The sequence below is a fragment of the Stigmatopora argus genome, chromosome 9, assembly GCF_051989625.1.
Source record: "Stigmatopora argus isolate UIUO_Sarg chromosome 9, RoL_Sarg_1.0, whole genome shotgun sequence".
In the NCBI taxonomy this organism is placed as follows: Eukaryota; Metazoa; Chordata; class Actinopteri; order Syngnathiformes; family Syngnathidae; genus Stigmatopora; species Stigmatopora argus.
In genome coordinates this window covers 2,749,031-2,771,121 of record NC_135395.1, presented here as the reverse complement: position 1 = coordinate 2,771,121, position 22,091 = coordinate 2,749,031, and the positions used below count along the sequence as shown (strand labels likewise).

Sequence of the window (22,091 nt, the reverse complement as noted above, 5' to 3'; positions counted from 1 at the left end):
TGTTTCTATATATTTGTAGTCAAGACTTTCCAATATTGACAAAGTAAAGTGTGGCCAATTCGTGGCGTAGAGGTTCACTCACCTGACTGCCATGTAGGAGGCTTGGGTTCGAATCTCAGTTGGGAAACATTTTCCCTTAATTGTTTCTATATATTTGTAGTCAAGACTTTCCAATAATGACAAAGTAAAGTGTGGCCAATTCGGATGGATTTTGGTGAGTAAAATATGGCTATATTCCTAAATAATATTTCAATTGTATGAGGTTATTATTGATGATGTTTTATGTGTCGCAGCTGTAGCTGCAGTAGAGGTTTTATAGCCATAAAATAGTTTTTGAGGGTTGGATTGATTCCGACAGCTAAAGGCGTCGCTAGGAAATTCACAGACCGCCACATACATACATATGCACATATTTACACATAGATTTACTTATTTACTTATGTCTAAAATGTATTTTCCTGTATCTGTATTCTCACCCTCTTGCTACTGCGACAGTGAATTTCCCGAGTACAGGATGTATAAAGTTACCTAATCTAATCTCATTTTATCTCATCTCATCCCATCTAATCTCATTTTCTGAACCGCTTTATCCTCACTAGGGTTGCGTGAGGTGCTGCAGCCTATCCCAGCTGACTTCAGGTCAGAGGCGTGAAAAAATGAAAAGAAAACCTACAAGGGCAACTGAAATAAGTCGAAACCTGTAAAAGAAATCACATTTATTTAGGCAGATGAAGCAATCGAATGGAAATTCGTGAAAAATAGAGATTTATTTGACTTCTTCAAACAATAAGTGAAGACAATTCTGGTGAGAATTAAATTGCACAATTTTACATCTCCATACTTTCATGATTTGGCATACAGTGTTTCGAATGTGAACCACCGCATTAGGACAGAAGGAACTGCAACATAACAGCAAGTAGTAGCAAAAACTCAAAGAGAGACAAGTACACAGTCAGCCATCTGTAGGACAAATGCACTCCTGTGTTTTTTTTACCAACTTCTAGCCATTTTGTGCTGGGTCTAAAAATATAATGTCAGGAATTAAGCCTTTTTTAATGTACCTTCAATACTGTGATGTTAGCGTGTGCCAATCTGGACGAGCTGTGTGGTAGTTGGTCTTATCAGCGAGTGCTGTACAGGTCTTCGTCCTCAGGATTAGACTGGCCAAAGTCCAAGAGTGCAGAATCTGATGTAAACCCAGATCCTCCTGGTGGCCACCAAGAGAAATCCAACAACAGAGTAAGATTTTGTTTGGTATTGACAACAACTTTTTAAGTAACTGAAAGTAATCTTCTTTTCCACTAGGCTATTCTTTTCGAGCTCTAGAAAATTGGAAGCTGCAACCTCTCAATCAAGTTATACCGAATCTACCTATAATCTAATGACGCAATGACCTGTGACAAGATACCTTTGCTGTCTTTGATTGGCTGGTCATCAGGTGTGTGTGTCTTTAATTCATCCTCAACCAAAGCAGACGTCACTGGTTCTTTGGACTCCACACCTGGCACTGGTAGAGAGAATACATAAGAGTGTGGTCGATGGTTATCTGTACTGTATATTTCTCTAACTAATGGATAACACTTAAAACGGGTATTTCCGTTTACAGTAATATCTCATTTAGTGCGATTAATAGGTTCCAAGACCGGCCGCAATAGGTGAATAACTACGATGTAGGGACAGTGTTTCTATGGTGTCTATTAATGTAATTTGGACTTTTAAAACCCCCTATGTACTATTACTTAACTCGCGAAGGGAAGCACTGTCCTCTAGTGGCAGATTAAATAATTTCCACAATTTGACCATTCAAATTGTGACAACCAACGCAAACTCGTGTTTTTCACGAAAAGCTAAAGCAATTGGTTAGTTAAAGAATGGGAATTAAAACTCTAGCTTTGTCCTTTTACCTGAAGTTGAAAGTCATTCATTTTGACTCAAGTCCAATTGTCTGAAAAGTAGTATGCAGTAATTAGTGAGAGTTCATTGGATTGCTTTAGGATTAAATCAGCTGCAGGAAAATGAACATCTTTTACAGGAATAAATGTGACTGAAGTGAAGCGAAGCGAAAGATAGGATTCATACAAATGTATGCAAATGAGTAATTTGCAATGAATTGAAGAAGAAGAAAAAGATTAGAAGAAGCCATTAAAAAGGCACAAACAAAATCCTTGAACCAGAAGTCTTATTTGAGATGTCCCAAAGTGAACAATCACTTCCACAATGTGAAGCACGAATGCTTTGTGAGTCAGACGTCACAATTGACGGCCCACAGCTGCTCCCGTGGATCGAGTTGGTGGATGTAAGAGGAATTAATGGTTTGATGAAAAAATAAATCCTGTCAAGCAGTCTTTCCCCTTTGTTAGAAGACACACATTTTGGTTATCCCAGATGTTTGTCATTTCTGTATGAAAACGTATGTGAATACTGATTTACTGTAAATGCCATCTAACTCCCTGTTTAAAGCAAATTCCACAAACTATTTTTTTTAAATTACAAATGTATTGTCTTAAGCACAAAATAGCATAAAATGACAGGCCCATTACCGCACTGTCGTTATTCTTGTTTACAATAAATGATTGTGGAAGCGTGATTAAGTTGGCCTGTTACCTGTTCTATTCAATATTTTGTGTTTAGATCAAGTGCGGGGGGCATCAAGTGAAGCGAGTAATTCATGCTGACATGAAGAATATTAGTGCTACCTGCTGGTTCATTTGAGGTTTTTGGCGTAGGCGGCTCCTCTATGCAAGCAGGAACCTTAGATGGAGCCGGTTGAACTTGAGCACACTCCTTGGTCTGGGGTTCTGAACTTGCTGTGGGCTCAGCAGGAAGGGACTCAGCGGGGAGGCTATCTGGAGCCGGAGAGAAGACATCTGATGTTTTCACTGCATCTTCAGATGGAGCAACGGCGCCCTCTACTGCTTCCTCTGAGGCTTGAAGCACCTCATTTTGACCACACTGAAGTGATTCTTTAGGAGCTGTGGTGGGCAAAGCACGGCATTAAAACATTAGTGTGGTAACACTCGAAGACATATTTGATAGAGTTGACATCAAGAAATAAACACATAGAAACTGGAAGACAGAGATCAATATAGTATTTTTTATACCTGAGTTTATCTCTGCAGAGACCTGCTCGGTTGAGGTCTCCGTGCGCGTGACTGACAACTCTTCCGCAGCGATAGCAGTGATGAGATTATCAGCGGTTGGAACACACTCCACTGAACCCGCCTCGGTGTCTGAGATGGTGGCGTGCTGCGTCGAGCTTGGTTCTGAGCCGTGACGAGGCTCGTCAACCACCGCAGCCTCTGGAGATGGCACAGCCTGTCAAGTATTCGTGATGGACAGCAATCAAAATGAGAAAAAAATGTTAAATAGGTTTCCCTTTTTTATGCAATCTGCTCAACCAACCACTCTCTCCGATTCACAACGGCAGAAGCAACTTCACAAAACATTGTTTTGCCTTTTTCTTTGTTTTGTTTTTTAAATAGTGCCAGAGCTAATATTTTAGATGTATTGCCATATGATTTGCATTAAGCTTGTAGCATTACTGATGATTCACAGGCATTGGAAAAAAATCATCAAACAATTGTTCATTAAAAATTCTGAACACTGTGTGGAACTGGACTCTGGAGCAAATGGAGAAAAAAAGATGAATTCCCCTGCTTAGCTGCGATCATCATTGTGCATTTCAAAGTAGTTTAGATTATACCGCTCGGTATAACACTAGAATAAAACTGAGAATACAGGAAATTGCTCCCGTTCCTTATCTACAACTGCATTGTTAAAAAAATATTGTGGTTAAAAATTGTATTATACTTACTATGTTTTTAAATTGGTTTCTAAAGAGATTTAAGTAGTACTTGGCAAATGTATTAATCAACCTGTCATAATGAGACCTGAAACATTAATGGAAAGCTTAAGTGCAGTCTTGAAATTCCAGTGAATTCTTGTTTTAAACAGGAATGAGATGATGGAATATACCTTTTAAAATCTCAAGTAGAGCCACCTAGCTTGTAAATGTGCACACACATGAATGCAATTTTCTGTTAAATGTAATGACAATTGACAATAATACTCCTAAAATTGTCAGAAATGAATTAATCAAATATAAAATCTAACTATCAAATCAAAATGCTTTGTTCAGGATGATTTCAAATCTTGAGTGTCTCATGTGCTTACATAAAAAGTAAACTTGCAAATAAAAGTTTAAATAATAAACACCTGTCTAGATTTTCCTATTGATATTTAAAGGAGTTTGTAGTTATCAAAGTTGAAAAGATTCTCACTATTAGATGGTGTGCAGTCTGATAAAAAAAAATTGTGGCAAAAAACTAGCTTTCCAGTTTTTACTGCCTAAAGTCGATAGAAAAATCATTTTTAGATAGTCACATTGGGCAGTTCTTCGGCACGCAAAAAAAAAAGAAATGTGGAAATGAACCCGTCTGCCAATCCCGCGTAAACCCTGATCTATTGTTACCACTGCAAAAGAAAATAGAAACAAATCCTAATAACAATAATTGAGAACAATGAAATAGAGTTGTGTACACTGTTCAAATGTTATCCGCTAAAACACGCCGTGCGGAACTAGATAAAGCTCCCTCGTACTCTTGGTTGAATTCACGAATGTATATTCATCCATAACCATGAACATATTGCCTCAGTTTTAATGATCAAAAGCATAAGTAACCTGTGGCTGTGGAGCAGCATCAGACTCTGTGGGCTTATTGGAGAGCAAAGAAGACACAGCAGCATGGCTCCATCGGCCTGCAGCATACATCTTCTTACCGGTCACCTTGGTAACAAGAAAATATCCGTGTCTTACCACATGAATACTACAACAACAATAGTTGGTCACAGTGTTAGTCTGACAATGTCCTCACCTTAAAGACAGCCACAGCCTGGGCTGGGTAGCATACTGATGCTCCAGCAGTCATAAGACCTACTGGAACTGCGATCCTCTTCAAACGAGAACCTAAAATACATGTTTAAATCAGGTTTTTGTGATTTTCCAGTAAAATAGTAGTTAAAGACAAAAATATATACATATTATTATTTCTGAGAATGTGTATGTGTGTGTGTTAATGTGTTTCTCCGTTAACATCGGACAAAATGGAGACAACACTGTAGTACATCCGATTTGAATGCGGTTTTGAACAAACAATTGCAAATGGACGGCTCTAGGGTGTTACCGTGCTTGATTTTTTAATTTGGGCCCGTTTTTTTTTTTTTAATCGAGGAGAAACGGGAAGCGTTCATCAATTGCATCGCAGACGTGCCCAAGAGACAGTTGCACTAACCTCCGACTATGACAAAACACCTTTTAAAAAATTCCAGCAAGTAAGGAAGGACCTATGAAAATCAATGTCAATATTTACAAATGACAAATCAGATGACATTTGACATAGGCGCCTTTTGCCCGCTCTCTCAACGGAAGCCACTGGCGAGCGGAAAGGCGCGACAGCGTTTGATTGGTCAGTTCCGCTTCGTTTCAAACTTTTCAGCAAAATGTTATTGGTTGCCTCAAGATTTTAACTCGGTTAGGACGTGCGTGCGTAGACACAAATAGATTAAAAGAATGCCCTTAATGTCTTACATTATTTCCGTTTGATTTATTGCATGCATGCAATTATATTTCAGAAGTGAAACTAGCTTTATTGGCGTAATAATGGAAGATGTGCAATACGCATCAAAATAAAAATTATATAAATATTTGCTTTGAAAGTAGAGAGGCTTTGTCGCCCAAGTCTGCTTGTATACTATAAATACAAATAATAATAATCTTCCAAAATGTCTTCCCATGCACACGTACTGCACAAACTATGAGTGTGTGTGATCATGTTACCTTTGCGTGCCAAAAACATGCCAACTAGGCCAGCCATGGTGATAGTGCCAAACCTGGGTAGGAAACTCGGGGGTGGATCTTTCAGGTAATAGTACACATCTAAGACAAAAACAGGCACATGAAATAAAATGAGGTTGAGAGTATTCTTTTAACTCTTCTGAATAGCGCCACTCTCTTTTCAATAAGAATGAAAGTACATACAGTACATTTACATTCATCTCTTTGATAGATTTACTTTATCTAGAAAAAAGAACTAATGAACATGCATACAATTAATTAAATCATGGCAGTAAGTGTGGTGTTCACAAAAAGTTTCGGGTACCTACAGTAAACTCACCCTCTCCCGCGTGGTATATATTTACACTTCCTCTTTTCACAGAGATGCAGGCACCCTATGGGAACAATGGGACAGAAGTATATATTTTTTTAAAAGGTAAAAAAAACATTGAAATCCAAGTACTTTCCTCCACCCTATATTAACTAGAGCAAACCTCAACCCTTATTAAACAATGTCATGTTACCAGCATACCTGTCAACTTGTACGTTTTATACGTATTTTATACGTTTTTTTACCATTTCAAATCATGTACCCCGTACACCGACTTTTGTACGGGGAATTTTTTTTTTTTTTTTTTAATCGCCAATATTTATGAAAACCGATCTCAACAAGACCGTTTTGGCTAAAATCCAGATAGTCTCGTAGGCTGGTAGCCAACGACGCTACTGTCATCGATCGTTACTATTGTCACGGTATACCAGCAAAAATTATCCTCAATCGTATGTATTTTTTTAGCGGTGCGTACGGCAATATCGATAAAGGATGACATGCGCATGCGTAGATATACATAGAGTAAATTACACTGTCTGGTTACCGCGAGTAAACATGCGTCGTACGGTGTTTGTAAGGTTTTTTGGGGGTTTGTAAGGGGAATCATAATCATTTATAAGGGCAGTTATCGGCAGAGGTCGACAGGTATGTACCAGTAAACTGAAATTCTAAAGGAATCAGTACCTTAACAACATGGACAACGGGTAGTAGGCCTTCTCTTGCTGTGCTCAGGCAACTCTCTACCAGACCAGGCTGATGACAAATAAGCTCGGCCTGAGCAGACTTTGTCACTGGGGTGTAGATGTTCAGCTAGGGATAAGAAGGCATTATTTTATGGTTCAATAGTCTCAAAAGAGATAGAGTGGATTGGGGAAGGGGTACCTTCTCTCGAGTGAGACCTTCAGTAGGCACTTCACTAATGGTGTACACTCTGATGGAGGCTATTCCCAGCACCGCTGGGATGGCCACCATAGCCACCTGAGAAAATAAATATTGCAATTCTGCATCTGCCTTTCAGTAGTAAGAGATATGTTGCCGGCGGACCTACGTTCAGATGTGGTCATTTTTATATATTTTTTCCAAAGAATTCTATATACTATTGGTCAATCATATTGTGGGTACATTGTTTCTAATAATTATTGCCAGGAACAGAAATGGCGTGCTAATTGTGTTGTTTTAGGGATTTCTTGAAATGGTGAATTTGGAAATGCAAGGGGTCTGCCTTACGCCAGCAAGGTTATTCGTTTATTGAATATGTCTAGGTGCAATTAAATGGCAGGGAAAATAATCAGTATAGACATTTAGATATTTTAAGAACTTAAAATACCACAGTTTGGAACTTCGATTGGAATAATTAAACCGTTTAACTAATGGGTAGGTGAGGGCTATAGTTTTGTCAGCAGTACACGTAATTATGTACAGTACGCTGGATATCGTTAGCATGAGCTTCATTCTGCCAGGCAGAATGACAGATGTATCTTTATGGGGATTAATGAGTATGTGTTACACCTGGAAAATAACAATAATCCCGTCGTATACACATTCATTGATATTAACCATTAATATAACGGGAAATTCGCAGAGAAGAAAACAACAACAATTCACCTTGGCCGCCATGACAGAGCGTCTCCTTACTCTTCTTCTGTAAATATTCTAGTCTGCATCTTCGGGATCTCCAATTCACGATCATTTACTGACATCTAGCAGTCTAAAATGGTATTGCAGTTTAGTGTCAGGAGGCTTATAGTGTGCATCATAAGAAATGATTGAAAAAAAATTCACTCATGCATACATATCTTGTATTCTGTTCCAATTTCTTTGCTTATTCATTTGTATATATCTGCTTCAGGTCACATCCGAGTTGGATTACAAATTAAGTTTGTTTTTTAGTTTTGTTTTTTAAGTAATGACACTAATTTTGGATCTGGATTCTAATTGAACGGTTAAGGGCCGCTGGAGAGCCATATAATTACCCAGAATTAGGCAAAAATTAGAAAATTAGGCAAAACAAATATATAAAAGGGTCAAGTCACAGACAAAACAAAGCTCGTAGTGCAGAGGATTCAGTTTATTGGAGTCAAATTTTAACAACTCACATTTTTTTGTAATATATATTCATATATATGAAAGCAAAAAAAGGCTACTTTAGGAAGAATAAATGTAGTTGTCTTTTTTTAATATCATCTTTTGTCAGTTCATTGTACAGAATTACAGTAAGCTAATATCATCATTGAAAAAGAGCAATATGTTCCTTTTATATGTCGCAGTGCAACTTACATCTTACACACCTGTGCAATGTACCATGAGGTGCACGCCCCTGAAGAGACACACAGTGGAATCTCCCTTTTCGGGCTGGTTCTGCAGGTCTACACACGCAAAGATGAGGGGGTGACAACACAGTCTGTGGCCACAAATCAAAATGTGCCTTGTATGTTTACAGACAGGTTGCTTGAAGGGGTGGAAAAAAGGCAACACACCAAATAATAACGACCAAATAGACATCTGCAGACCAAGACTGCATTCCCACTCTTCTACAGCTCTGTGTATGTAGGAAGTCCAGTATAGTCAGCCTACTGTTGCCAAAAAGAGGGGTGGGAGGCACAGGGAAAGTGCTTGCATCATTTAGTTTCTTTGTGATACTCTCAAAGAAATCGTTCAAAAAAGAAAAAGAAAAGAAACCAAAACGCTATCTGTTTGATATTTGACAGGCGTGTAACATAATGATACAAACTGAAGCTATACTAAAGATTTACAGTAGAAGGTGAAGAATATATGTAAAGACAGTGTTTAATGCAGTAGGTGCTACACTTGTTGTTCGTTCTAGGGGAGTCCTTGGGCTGATGTTGGATCGGCATAACTACTGCCTGATATTGCCTTAAAAAAACAAATGAGATTTTCTTTGTAATTTGACTGCATGTTTGTAACTTGGGCTCAGTGTGTGGTGCATAAACCAAATTACTGTCACTGATGAAGGAGCCTTGTCAAATTCTGATTAATACACTGTCCTTCCCCATTTTACAGTTTGTGTTTACAGTGCATGTCCTAACACAAGAGTTCTTCAAATTTCTGGACATAATTTAAAAGTCTAATATCATTTTAAGTGATGCTTTTTATGTGTTTCATTGGGGAATAAAATAATGCTGCACTCAAGGAGTATTAAAAAAAGAAAGAAAAGAAAAGATCTACAATGGTTTACCCTGTCCAATCAAATCAGTCCAAGCCTTGTTCTCATGCAGCACATCAAAAAATGCCAATGGGTAACTAACCCGTAATGAATAACAATTTTTAAAAAAACTCAAGTGATGACAGATTTGCTGAGTTCGATCAAATACAACAGAATAAAGAGGGGTACAATGCGAAACCTTGGCATACAATACTTATTGTACATTATAATTCATGACACGAAACATAAATAGAGTTATATATTTTTCTATATTTAAATACATTAGTCCACTGTACATAAATCTGGGGGAAATGAGATGACTTTACCTGATATTTTGAATAGCAAAGGTAAAAGAGCCCAATGACACAGACCCTGTGATGTTGCCAATGAGCTGAAAAATATATAGAAAGTGCATTTTTTAATATCTGACTTTTTTATAATCACTCTTGCTATCACACTCAAACAAAAAACAGCGGGGTAACAAATACTGTGTTCCTTTCTAAAAGCAATTCACAGTGGTTGTGGAACACAAACATTTACATTAGTATACACAGTAGTATAAACATACACATGATCTTAGAACTACAACAATGTAACAAACTAAACAAAAGCAAAATAAAAGTTAGCATAAAATGACAGAGACCAGAGATGGAGTGAAAGTGATAAAAAAAATAGGTGTAGTTCGCACATAAACTCTTTCACAGTTTGAGATTGTGTGTAGTGGATAATGCTGTTGTTGGCTGAAATTGTTGTTTTCATTGGTAAAGAGAGGTTAACCATTTTAATGGCAACCTATTACAGTCTTCAAATAAAGTCACTGAGCTTAGTTTTCCCACACTGCCCTGTCAGATCAACTTGGAAAATAACAGGGCTGTCAGCATGATATGCAGTGAAGAATTAACAGAGAAAGAGTGAGGGAGAAGGAGTGGTGACTCTGGGTGCAAGTTTATCAGTACAAAAGTACAGTGCTGTGGTGAAAAGAATTCCTCTGTATTGCTGCTACATAGGTGCACCTCCCCCTAAAATCAATCAGAATTATAGCAAAAACAAAGGAGTGGTATACAAAGGACACGCAACATGTCCAAACATCTCCATTATACCCCATTTCCTTCTTTACAGGCATGTGGACTTTATGCTGAGTTCCACAGACAAAATAAGATTAATGGTTTCTCTTCGGGCATGCAACAGGCTCCCTGCCAGGTCCTCAGAAATATCAAAAGTTCATACACTCGTATCTCAGATAGTTCCTTCTATATTTACACCTTATAACATGTTACTGCGTGTGCACATGTGACTGCCTGTCGGTATGTGTGAGAGTTTTGATAGAGCGATAGCGATCCAGGCCTGTCCTCTTTCTCACACATGGGTTTCAATAAAGGAGTGTGTGTGGGTCATGATGGGAGCGCTGAGAGGGGAGAGATCGTCCTGGCCGTTGGTGCCAGGGCTGAGCTGACAGATGTCAGAATAGAGCTCACTATGCCACTGTTTCCATTCCCTGAAGGTCTGGGAGCATAGGCCAGGGTCCTCCAAGAGGGTGCAGATGACCGCCAGCTCAGACTCTTTGGCCTGGAGAAGGAGACATTACCATCGCAATCAGGTTTCCAATGAGTTATTGTTTCAATTGCTGGCCTGGTTTTTCAACATTTTTCTTACCAATAAGATATTTTCTTTGTTATACTAAATAATACAAGAACAAGGTTCATCAAATTTAAACTATGTCAAAAAGAGTGCAACTGTAAGCTTAGTAAACATTAAACATTTTGTTCTGTCAAAAAGCAAGTCAAAGATTGGCATGAACATTCTTGAAAGTTCTTATAGCTAGAATCACCGTATAAAGATATTATTTCCTTGATTTTTCATAAGGGAGGAGTTTGGTGAATATGCAGATAAATATGCGACCGTAGGTCTCCGCCTCACATTTGTTTAACATGATAAAGTGATTAAATATTTGTGTTGATTGAAATTTGGATTCCTCCTCCTTGGTGAGGATCTACTCTCTATTTAATTTGTTTAGAAACTAAATTCTTAGTCCCAGCTACCTTCAAGGTGCTGCGTAGTGCTCTGACACGGTGCAGTCTGTCATTCAGAAGGGGGTCCCTGACTCTCTGATTGAAACCTCGTCGGAGTTCCTGCCTGCTGCAGGGTCTTGGATCACCAAACGCTGTAACGTTGGCCTGTTCGAGGGCCCGATACAGTTGTTCAAGTCCATCCAGAGGCTCGGCTTCACGTCCATCAGACACCCGTCGCTCCCTTCCGTCTGAGACCTTCCTCTCTCTGCTGTCAACTCTCAACTCTTGCAGGTCTGAGGTAGCCAGGAGGAGGCAAAAAATAAGATATTCCTGTTACATTTGACTTTTGTGTTATTTTAATAGCACCTCCGGTCATAGGTTTCAATGTAAATTTTGAATGAAACACATTCATGCACAGCTGGTGTTTCTTTTAGTTGGGGAAAATAAAGAATAAAGATTATTAAGCCTGTCCTCTTGGACAGTACTTTTATCCCATGAAAAACCTTAGATAATATCGTCAGCGGACGTTTGGTCGCCGGGCTTTTGGTCGCCGGTTGTTTGGTCGCCCGGACCCAAACGTCCGGCGACCAAAAGTCCGTCGACAAAACAAGGTAAAACAACACGGTCTATGCATCAATAAAAGCCAACAATGGCCATGAGCAGTTTCACTGAGCGGACGTGTGAGTGTATAAGAGTTTGTATGTACATGAGTTGTCCCCTTAGGAAGGGACGTCAGTCAGGGTCTTAACAAGTTCTCCAACAAAACACAATAAAATTACGGGAAATTTGGAGCATTTCTTTAGCCTAATAATTAATAGGGGATTAAGTATGACTAAATAATAATTCGCAGTTTGTATTTAGGGAATTTGAGCAACAATTTTAAATGGTAATTATCAATAACCTTCCGGGCGACCAAACGGCCGAGTACCAGATAATATCACTCTTTTTCCTTACTTACAGAATAGTAAACAGACAACTTCCTTACCCTCCTCATCCTCAAGTATATCTGCAGCCTGTCTCTCTGCTTCCTCATCTTCTTCACTTCTCTCCTCCATGTGAGGTGATGAGTGTATCAACTTTCCTCCAAATGGGTCCCTATTCCTGGGGAGACTCTGGCTGCGCTGCTTATGGGAGCGCCGGTGTGTGTAGCTGTGTGTATGTGGACCACGCTCCAGGGGAAAAGGCCCATCCCGATCCCTGTCTCTGTCTGCGGCGTGATGTCTCCGTACCGGCAGCGTAGCCTGCCTGCGTCTCTCCGGCGACATGCCCTGTCTGCCAAGTCCTGCATAGAGCCCCATCTCACCAGCCATGCTCCCCATTAGGCCACCATAATCGCCTTCCCCTGGCGCTGTCTGGAGAAAATGCAGCCCTGCGCTGGTGAGGGGGGTTTCAATGAGGTCCTGCCAGGAGCGTCGCTCACGATGGGAAGACCGGCAGCCTGAGGAGTGGGTACTGGTGCTGCCAGTTCCGGTGCCCATGCCCAGTCCCTCTCCGCGCTGGTCTTCAGCAGACGAGTGGGAGTGGGTCGACTCGCTAGAAAAATGCCGCCCATGCTTTGGCTCTGGGAAGGGACTGGAGGAATTCACCTGTGGAGGAAGAGGGGAGGTGGAAGAGACCATCTGTGGAGGGACTGGGGAGGTGGAGGCACTCATTGGTAGAGGATGAGGTGACGGAGTGGAACGCATGAGGCTCATGGAGCTCACTGAACGGGGCAATTGGTCATAAGTGTAGAGGAGGTTAGACTTTGTGGGTATAGGTAAGTAAGGTATGAGGGACAGGTAGGGGAAAAACGTAAGGGTGGTGGGTGTATAAACAAGAGGGATATTAAGAGGGGGAGTGGAAGGAGGGAACAGAAAAAAGCAGAGGGCAAAGAGAGAAAAAGATGAGCGCAAAAAAGCAATGAGATGTCAGATGAGTAACTCCAAAAAAATGGCGGACATGGCTGTTATGTGGCTAAACTTAGAACAATAATTCAACTCAATGTACATGTCTAGGCATCCTCTTAAAAGACTTATTTTCCCTTAGAATCAGCTATATCAGCTATTATCTGTGTTTTTTTTTCAATTTACTAGTTAGTATTAGACCAAATGTAATGAGACATGACCAAAGAAGAAGCATATACTATTGCAAAGGTCAACAACGGACAGCATTTGGCATGTTTTGATCTTCCGTCCATGCTACTATGGTTACTTTCCAAAAAGGGACTGAGTAGAAGCATGTTTGCATTATTCCCATTACATTTTCATCTATCCACCCATACATTACAAATGATTCCCTGATGATCAGAGTAGTCCATTTGTATACATTCCACCATTTAGGTACCATAAACCACTTGTAAGAATCCAATAATAGGGTTCCAAAAGCGGTGAATTTTAATGATCAATAATCATAAACATTACAAATGCAAAAAAACAAAACAATGTAGTGCCTTGTCTCAGAATTTGGGTTAGTTGCTGCCATCTCTTGGTCATACTACGACCTGGCAGAATAACACAGACGAGAAGGGTTTGGCTGCTTCTCGAACCAGATAATCTCGTGTTTTATTAATTTTGAGAGCACTTAAAACTGCAGCCCATTCTAAATAAAATATTCAACCAGAATGGGACACGGTAGTGAGGTTGTCAAGTTTGTACTCACTGATGGTGTGCGATGGTAAGTATCACAGAGGGAAGATGGTCCTTCTTGTTTGAGTGTCATGGAACCATCGACCTCATCTTGATCACTCTCACTCCAGTAGTCTACAGTTGAGAAAGGTACATCTTAACATTTGATGTCTACAGGCTTTGGGGAGAATCAAACATTTTACAATTCAAGCAAGTTGTCCTACCTTCATCAGGACGTGCAACTTTGTCATCTGGTGTGTAGCCAATAGCAGCCAGACCAAGCCGGTTCATCCACCTTCATAAAGATAGAAATGAGACATATTCAAAACAAGTCCTTAGAGAAGAAAACATGAATAGGAAAAAGGCAGAGATGGGATATGTAGGGTTATTCCGGGTAATTGGAAGTTGATGAATAAAAAAAGATTCACTTTAAATTATTAAAGTCACGTCTCTCAACAGTTGAGATCTTTCAAACTGACTTCATCCCCTTGATGAGGAGACAAAAGCAGAAAGTAAATTAGAGCAATGGATGCATAAAAAGAGAGCTGACTGCATCCTTTCCCAGTCTGTGAACTATGATTCACAGATGGCTTTTTATCTACAACCACACATCATGTCCTCAACCAGATCGACTGTCTACCTCTCTTCTATAGTACGTATCTCTATCTCCATGGCAGATTAAAGTGAGCCCTGTATCCCTGCAGATTCTGCGTAATCAGGCTGCAACCAAGAATAGAAACCTTGTCTGAATACGAGGGCCAGGAAACTCGTCATATTCATATTGTGATGCTGACGTCAATAAATTGTGTGGAAAAAAATCATCCTGAACCAACACAAATTTACCAGTGTACGTATATTGGCAGCAGGGCGTCTCGGTGACTGAGTGGTTAGTACATCCGCCTCACAGTTCTGAGATTGAAGGTTCATTCCCCGGTGGGGTCCGACCTTCCTCTGTAGAGTTTGCATGTTTTCTCCGGGCCTGTTTGGGTTTTTATACGGGTACTCCGGTTTTTCTCCCATATCCCCAAAACATGCAGGGTAGGCTGGTTAAACTCTCCAAATTGTCCCAGGCATGTGCGTGAGCGTGAATGATTGTTTGTTTTAGTGTGCCCTGCAATTAGCTGGCAAACAATTCAGGGTGTTCCTCACCTACTGCCAGTAGTTGGCTAGGATAGACTCCAGCACCCCCCGTGACCCTTGTGAGGATTCGGTACGCCAATGAATGAATTGATGAATATAGCCAGAACTCATTTACAATACTAGTATCCATCACAGTATTCTTTTCTTCACATACATTGTCTTGGTGTCCAAAATAATAATGTCCAAAAAATACAATATGAGACCATCTATTACTCTAGCACAAAAGCTGCTTAATGAAGACTATTGTTCCAGAAATTGATACTGGAGCTTGTGTCCCAATTTTCGGCCAAACACTTGGCGGCGATCTGACCAACAAGAGGGATGATAACATGGAAGGCAATTTTTGCATCGAGGTGTACAGGTTTAGACATCTCCTAGTTGAGCAGACGTGACAGAATGTTTCTCTGCCATTCTGCGCTGCTACTGGCATGAACAGCGAACACTGCGAATTTCTTTCATGCTCAGACCAATGGCCTAGCCTGTTGAAATTTACAGCATCATTCCAGCAGTGCTGCAAACATGCTGTTCTGTCCACCAAATTGTCAATCACGCTAGGTGTGTCTGCACCCTCGATGCGCCGTTATGCCTATTTTACTGCAGGGCAGTCTGATAAATTCTGAAACACGTATGCCGGATGACGCATTGGCACAAAAGTCCATATATGCCGCATTTTACAACAATGGGTATATACGGCACCCAAGAAATAGGAGTATTGAATGAATAATTCATAGAACCTAAAAAATGATGTTTGTCGTATCAGGATTTGTTGTTACTAATATAGCACAATGCATGAGCAAAGGTGGAAATTAGCAGGTCTTAACAGAATGTAGGCCTACCACGCTTCTTAATAGAGCTCGTTAATGAGTTTCTCCAAATTATCTTCCAATGTCATCATGGCATAGTTAAATCTGATTAGATAGCATTGCTGCAAATATTACACTGTCCACGTGATCTGACCAACAAGCTAATTTAAGTACCCTACAGTGTTATTGAAAAAGAAGGAACCTGTTTCATGATGCATGGTTCAGTTTTCGAGCATCATCGGCTGTTGTGATTCATTAAAATTGGATTTTTCAATTATTTTAATAGCAGAAGTAATGTCTAAAGGGATTCTAAGACCTTGTTTTTTTGTGATTGTCCCACAGGATTCCAAGCCCTGGATTTACAAAACATTTCCGATCAAGTTCTAGGAATTAACCTCAATGACCTTAAACAATGACTAATAACAGTGGTGAAGTCACTGTAAATATCTTAGATGCTTCGATAGGAGTTCTCTCTTGTACTGCAAGTCGTGGACAGATTAAATGCTTCAAAGACAGGAAATTATAAAGTTGATTGTATCATGCTTCTCAATTGGATAGAATATTTGATTGCTTTTCCTTGTTGAAATACTGCACAATTAGATTTTTTCAATTGCTTTAGAAACTATTTGGACCAGTACTGTAAATTTAAGACCATGGCTAGGGGGCATCCGTTAGTAATCATGTGTTCTCATGTGATAGTCCGTCAGTTCGTGAAACAACAAACACATATTCACCTATTCATTTCCTCAAGACAGTCTGTAGCAAAGAAGAAGCTCTTGATTTTGGGATGGCAGGCTTTGAAGGCACTGCAGTGAGTCAGAAGAGAGAAAAAGACTGATTAGTGCCTCTGTGAGCGAACAGTAGGTTTGTATGAACCCATGTTGTTCGGGCGAGAGCAAATGTGCTTGATTAATAATTTCGGCACTCACAATTTCCGTCTGCACTCTATGGCTCGGTCTATTCTGAACTCAGGGAGGCTGATGAAGCCCTCAGCTTTCTCATCCTGCAGGCAGAGACAGATGGAGACCGATGGTACATTATTATCATCACCATCAGGGAACAAACTGTCACACAAACTGATAGACCATTTTGGAGCCGCTCTCCAAACTAAACGTGCTGTTTACATTGGCTTGGTCAAGCCTTTCAACACTTTACATTAAACAAAGCACCATTTTCTGCCAAAGTTGCTACATTTGCCATTTGCAAAATCAATGGGAGAACAGTTACGGGCTAGGCTTTTTGTTAAAAGGACACGGAACATAAAATGTTGCATAAACGTTTGCCAAACTGATCAGTGAAATGATTCTGACTCAATCTCACACATTTTCTTGGGGGTACTTTACCTCATTCTTTTCATTCGTATGTGTGATCATTAGCCATATATTTTACAGGAAATCGACTTACATTCTGATTGGTGTACCAATAGAGGCAGGATTCTTTCAGGATAAACCAGTATTTCCTCCATTTCTGGGTAAAGTATCCTTTAGCGTCCTTCTTTTTCCACAGCCAGCCTTCACAGTCACCATGGCCGAGATCCTTACAGGAAATTCTCCGTCGACTGGCGCTAGTTAGCGAACCTGAGGTTAGGAGAAACATTTTTACGTGGCAACTGGCAACTAGTACTAGTGCAGTGAAATGTGTTTTAAGTGAACTCTTGACCAATTGTATTTTAGTTTTCCAGTCAGCTTTATTAACCAAGGTACTGACACAAGTTCTATTATTTTTAAATAATATTGTACATGGTGTCATACAAGAAACCAGAATATTCAATTGGTACCACTAATTGAAGGGTCTTCCAGCCATATTTTGATGCAGAATTCACACAAAGCCAATAAAATGTACTGATGCTCCCAATTCAAGAAGTACTGCCAAGAGCACTGGGTAAAACAACAACTAATAGCATCATATTAAACAAACAAAAAGATTTAAAAGCTACATTTCTGCCAATGATGCATCACCAAAGGATTGAGCGTCAATTAAAAAAAAGTTTATATATATATATATATATATATATATATATATATATATATACATATATATATATATATATATATATATATATATATATATATTTATAATCTTTTTTTTTGGGATGCTAGGTGTAAAATTTTCTTTTATCCCATTTGGGATGATCCTGTATAACATAGAATAGAGAATCTTACTAAGAATACCTTCAAATGTAATACTCTACAGCCTACCTTTACTTCGCTTTTTGGGTTTTGTTCTCAGTGACGTGTAATGGAAAGACTGCAAGGCAAAGGAGAAGAAAATAATTAGCGCATTATTTTTTTTTATAAGTTTTGTTCTAATAAAGGAAATAAAAGCAGAAAAAACACAATTATTTTCATTCGGAAATTAAGACAACAGTAGTATGTCAACTTTACCATATAGTGTATAATATATACAATATACAAATGGCGTAAAACGTTACAAAATTCCTACTTAACAGGCACATTGCAGAGTAGAAGCACGGTATTTAATTGTATCAGTTAATATTAATAAAATTAAGGTAAATATTACATTTTGATTCTATTAAAATGGAAGGTATTGGCATCCTAACATTTCAAGTTATTCCGAGAAGAAAAAAGTCATGGGCCATTACTATTTGTTTTTTTACTCAATATGTAAATTAAATTTTAGGATTCTAAAAATTATAGCAAAAAGCAGAGTACCACTTTAACATTGCCAACTGGCCATTTTAAGAGACATTAATTCACAGAGAACCAGTCTGGCTCACTGAATGCTACAACGAGCAAGCACTGATGACTAATGCTGCCAGTATGATTATAACACTCAGGTGGAAAATAAATTTAGCTCACTTCAATTTGATGTAGAACTCAATTGTTGGGGTTAATACATGGCGGCAATAGATTTTATTCCTGGGTATGGTGAGTTGATTTTTAAGCACAGATAATCTAATTTTCACATCGGATGTGGTTGTTAGGAGACAGCTGACGTGAGAGTGAAGTCTTTCTGGCTTTGCAATATTTAAAAAGATCTGATTCATTTAGTTCATTTATTCATTATCCGAGCCGCTTATCCTCACAAGGGTCACAGGGGCTAGATGAAGCTTATCAAAGCTGACAACGGGCTGTAGGCAGAGCAGACTCTGAATTAGTTGCCAGACGATTGCGGGGCACTGTTTTATTTTGTGTCAATTTAAAACCAAGTTTTAAAAAAATTGTAGGAGTTAGTATCAATAAAGTAATAAGGGAAAGGTTATAACGTAAAGTAGTGCAAATCCATTTACTTTCTTCATGGAGGCTGCTCCTGAGCTTCCAGAACCAGAGTACCTGTAAAAAGAAAAAACATATCCAATCACTACTCAGTTTCTTCTATTCATACATTTTGACAAAAACTATAAACCTACCTATCTGTTGTGTCGGCTCGCAGTGTGTCCGCACATCGCTAAAAGAGTGAGAACAAAACTCCTTAAATATCTGCTAATAGATTCTAGTATTTCGGTATATATTTGACCAGTAGTCAATCAGAATGTGTATGCAATTTTTAATATTATATATAAATTAGTACATGCAATATTTTGTCAATCAACATTAAACAATTAAACATTACATTGACTTAATTTAACTAATTCCCCCACAAAATTTTATTTGCCAAGCTTAAGGTTGCAAAAACAAATACAACCCACTACCATTCAAAGGTTTAGGGTTAACTAGATGGTTTTATGTAGAGAAAAAAGAAGTGAGCAAAAAAGGTTGCTCACTCAACTGTGTTGCAAAATGAGAAGAAAATATAGGCAAGAGAACGAAAAGCTGGTAAGAAATTATGACTTTGTTTCTCTCTCCTTGAAAATCTGATTTCGGCAAAGGAAGGTGCATTTGCAGAAATGAAAGCATTGGCGGCTTTTGGCATTCTAGCTATTATCTTGAGATATTTCACCACACGCTTCCAGAAGCCACTCCCATAACATGGATTGATTTGATACCGTCTTCTTCTCCCACAAAAGATTAATGGTGTTGAGATCTGGGGACTGTGCTGGCCAATCCATTACAGATAAAATACAAGCTGCCTACTCTGCAATACTCTACTATCATACTGCTCCCTAAATACTGCCTTTTCTTTAAAAAACTGTTGGATAACTTGGCGATGTTCTTTGGGTCACTGTCATGTTGTCGGATGAAATCGGCTCCAAACAAGTGCTGTCGACAGAGTATGGAATGATAACCTTCTTTATTGAAAATTCGGGATGAAATAAAATTATAATCTAATCAAAATCTCTGATTTTACTAGCACCAAACCAACCCAAAACCATCACATCACCTCCACAGATGCGCCATCATGTTATGTGTTGACCATGTCTATTATTAACTTTGCAACTCATGATATAACTTTTCATGGACAGTACAAAATTCTCTGGGTGACCCCAAACATTTGAATGGTGTTATTTGCACATTGTGGGAGCGCAGATAGAATTGTAATGAGTTTATTAGGGCAGTAATTTGCTTTAGTTTGGAATTGAGTCACCATAGGAAACACGCAATTTAGAGGGTTACAGAGAGAGCACAACGTATACTATCATGTTAGCGTATTGTGTTTTCTGTGTGTTTGTATTTAAGCACATTCATAATTGTTCGAGATGATGCTGAGTCATACGCCTGGTCACCTACGATGATGCACATTCGCGTGCTTGCACTCAAATGTGTGTGTTTGCCCAGAATAAATTCCTATTTAGAATCAGGCGTGTCTGTGGTGATGGCATGCACATTAATTTGTGTGAGCTCGGTTGTGCAGATGCATCTAGTCTATGGGCATGCATTTGTATAACTTGGACCAATAAGAAAGTGTCACTGTAGTTCTTATAATCCAAAAAGCTGTCAGACACCACTGCAGACACCACTACAGGTACAGCTAAGGTGAACACTTAGACTTATCCAAAAGATTTACAAGTAGCACAATTTTGAAAATCTAGAATCTATAGTGGTTTATATACTATACATACTCCCGAAGTTGTGCATTATTTTTTTAATGTGAGAGCTAAAATGCTGACTTGAAAAATTTAAAATAAGAAAAATATTATGCCACGACAATACAATACATCCCACATATTTAGTATTGATCTAACCATATGAACTGTAACTTAGTTAATATAACTCACCAAAAAATCAATGCATTCAATATTATTCATGTCTGAAAGTCTAAACACAGTGGAAATGAAGTATAATGCTGGGAAATAGAATTTTGTTTTGATGGTGAACATCAAAACAGCATATTTTAACTTTCTTCCCTGTGCTTGCTTTTCAGACTTAAAAGTAGACTAAAAATCAGCCATCTGCCAACTATCATATGGTGCCAAAAATAAGTAGCTGTACTTGGAGTTTAGAAAAAAGTTTTCCATCTGCACGTTGTACAGAATTCAGATTGTTTAAATGATTATGCATGCGTTATGCCAAACCCTTATCATTTTATATAACTATGACATTTTGAAGCATAATCATCGTTATTGGCCACATATGAAACACATTATTCCTATGTTCTCTTGAGGTTTTACAGAATACTGTTTAAGTCATTAAATAAGGCCTGTGATTCCACCTCACAGTGTTTAGGCAGGAGTAGACAAAATGTGTGACATTATATCATGCCAGCTAGACAGTATCTTTCAAAGGTTTTCAAACCGTTTATCCTCACAAGGGTCACAAGGGTACTGGAGCCTATCCTAGCTAAATACAGCACCAGTCAGGGAAAACCCTGAATTAGTGGCCAGCCAATCTCAGGGCACAAGGAGATGAACTACGATTCATGCTCACACTCACACCTAGGGGAAATTCAGAGTGTTAAACCTGCCTTTCCTGCATGTTTTGGGAATGAGAGAGGAAACCAGAGTGCCCAGAGAAAACCCACACAAACTCCTCACTGAGGACCGACCTGGGATCGTAAACCTTGACCCCAGAGCTTTGACGCTGATGTGCTAACCACTCATCCACAGGGCCACCATGTAAACATGTATTCATTCATTCATTTTCCATACCATGCATCCTCAAAAGGGTTGCTGGAGACTATCCCCTTAGGGTACACAGAGAGAAAGACGACAATTCACACTCAGAATCAAACCACTAGCGGGAATCGAACTCACACCTGCCCACATAGAAATCAGGCGAGTGAACCGCTACAGGTTACACCATCAGGTAGCTATGTTAAAATTAAACATACAAAATATCTTGCAAAGTACAGGGCCAGAATCTTGAGACAAA

General features: G+C 39.1%; 2 protein-coding genes across 6 annotated transcripts in view; both read right to left on the bottom strand.

Annotated features, from left to right (window-relative positions):
- Positions 1-748: 748 nt before the first annotated feature.
- LOC144082817 (uncharacterized) lies at positions 749-7,849 on the bottom strand. Its single transcript, XM_077610248.1, has 11 exons — positions 7,770-7,849; positions 7,047-7,142; positions 6,849-6,974; positions 6,174-6,228; positions 5,837-5,935; positions 4,875-4,966; positions 4,682-4,786; positions 3,102-3,315; positions 2,697-2,972; positions 1,409-1,507; positions 749-1,207 (listed from the first exon to the last, which is right to left on the bottom strand). The coding sequence occupies exons 1-11, from the start codon at positions 7,779-7,781 to the stop codon at positions 1,122-1,124; spliced, it is 1,260 nt and encodes a 419-aa protein (XP_077466374.1). The 5' UTR covers positions 7,782-7,849; the 3' UTR covers positions 749-1,121.
- A 365-nt stretch (positions 7,850-8,214) lies between these two features.
- Positions 8,215-22,091, bottom strand: part of LOC144082281 (connector enhancer of kinase suppressor of ras 2-like) — a 44,063-nt gene continuing 30,186 nt past the window's right edge. For 4 of the 5 annotated variants that reach the window (XM_077609317.1, XM_077609318.1, XM_077609319.1 and 1 more), the window contains 11 exons: positions 19,253-19,290; positions 19,133-19,175; positions 18,081-18,129; positions 17,287-17,459; positions 16,812-16,885; positions 16,617-16,688; positions 14,164-14,234; positions 13,974-14,074; positions 12,322-13,078; positions 11,367-11,629; positions 8,215-10,893 (listed from right to left, as the gene is read on the bottom strand). In XM_077609317.1, coding sequence (XP_077465443.1) covers positions 10,684-10,893; positions 11,367-11,629; positions 12,322-13,078; positions 13,974-14,074; positions 14,164-14,234; positions 16,617-16,688; positions 16,812-16,885; positions 17,287-17,459; positions 18,081-18,129; positions 19,133-19,175; positions 19,253-19,290 — 1,851 coding nt within the window. In that variant the 3' untranslated portion in view covers positions 8,215-10,683. The remainder of the gene's footprint in view (positions 10,894-11,366; positions 11,630-12,321; positions 13,079-13,973; positions 14,075-14,163; positions 14,235-16,616; positions 16,689-16,811; positions 16,886-17,286; positions 17,460-18,080; positions 18,130-19,132; positions 19,176-19,252; positions 19,291-22,091) is intronic. The other variant, XM_077609321.1, reaches the window with a different exon arrangement.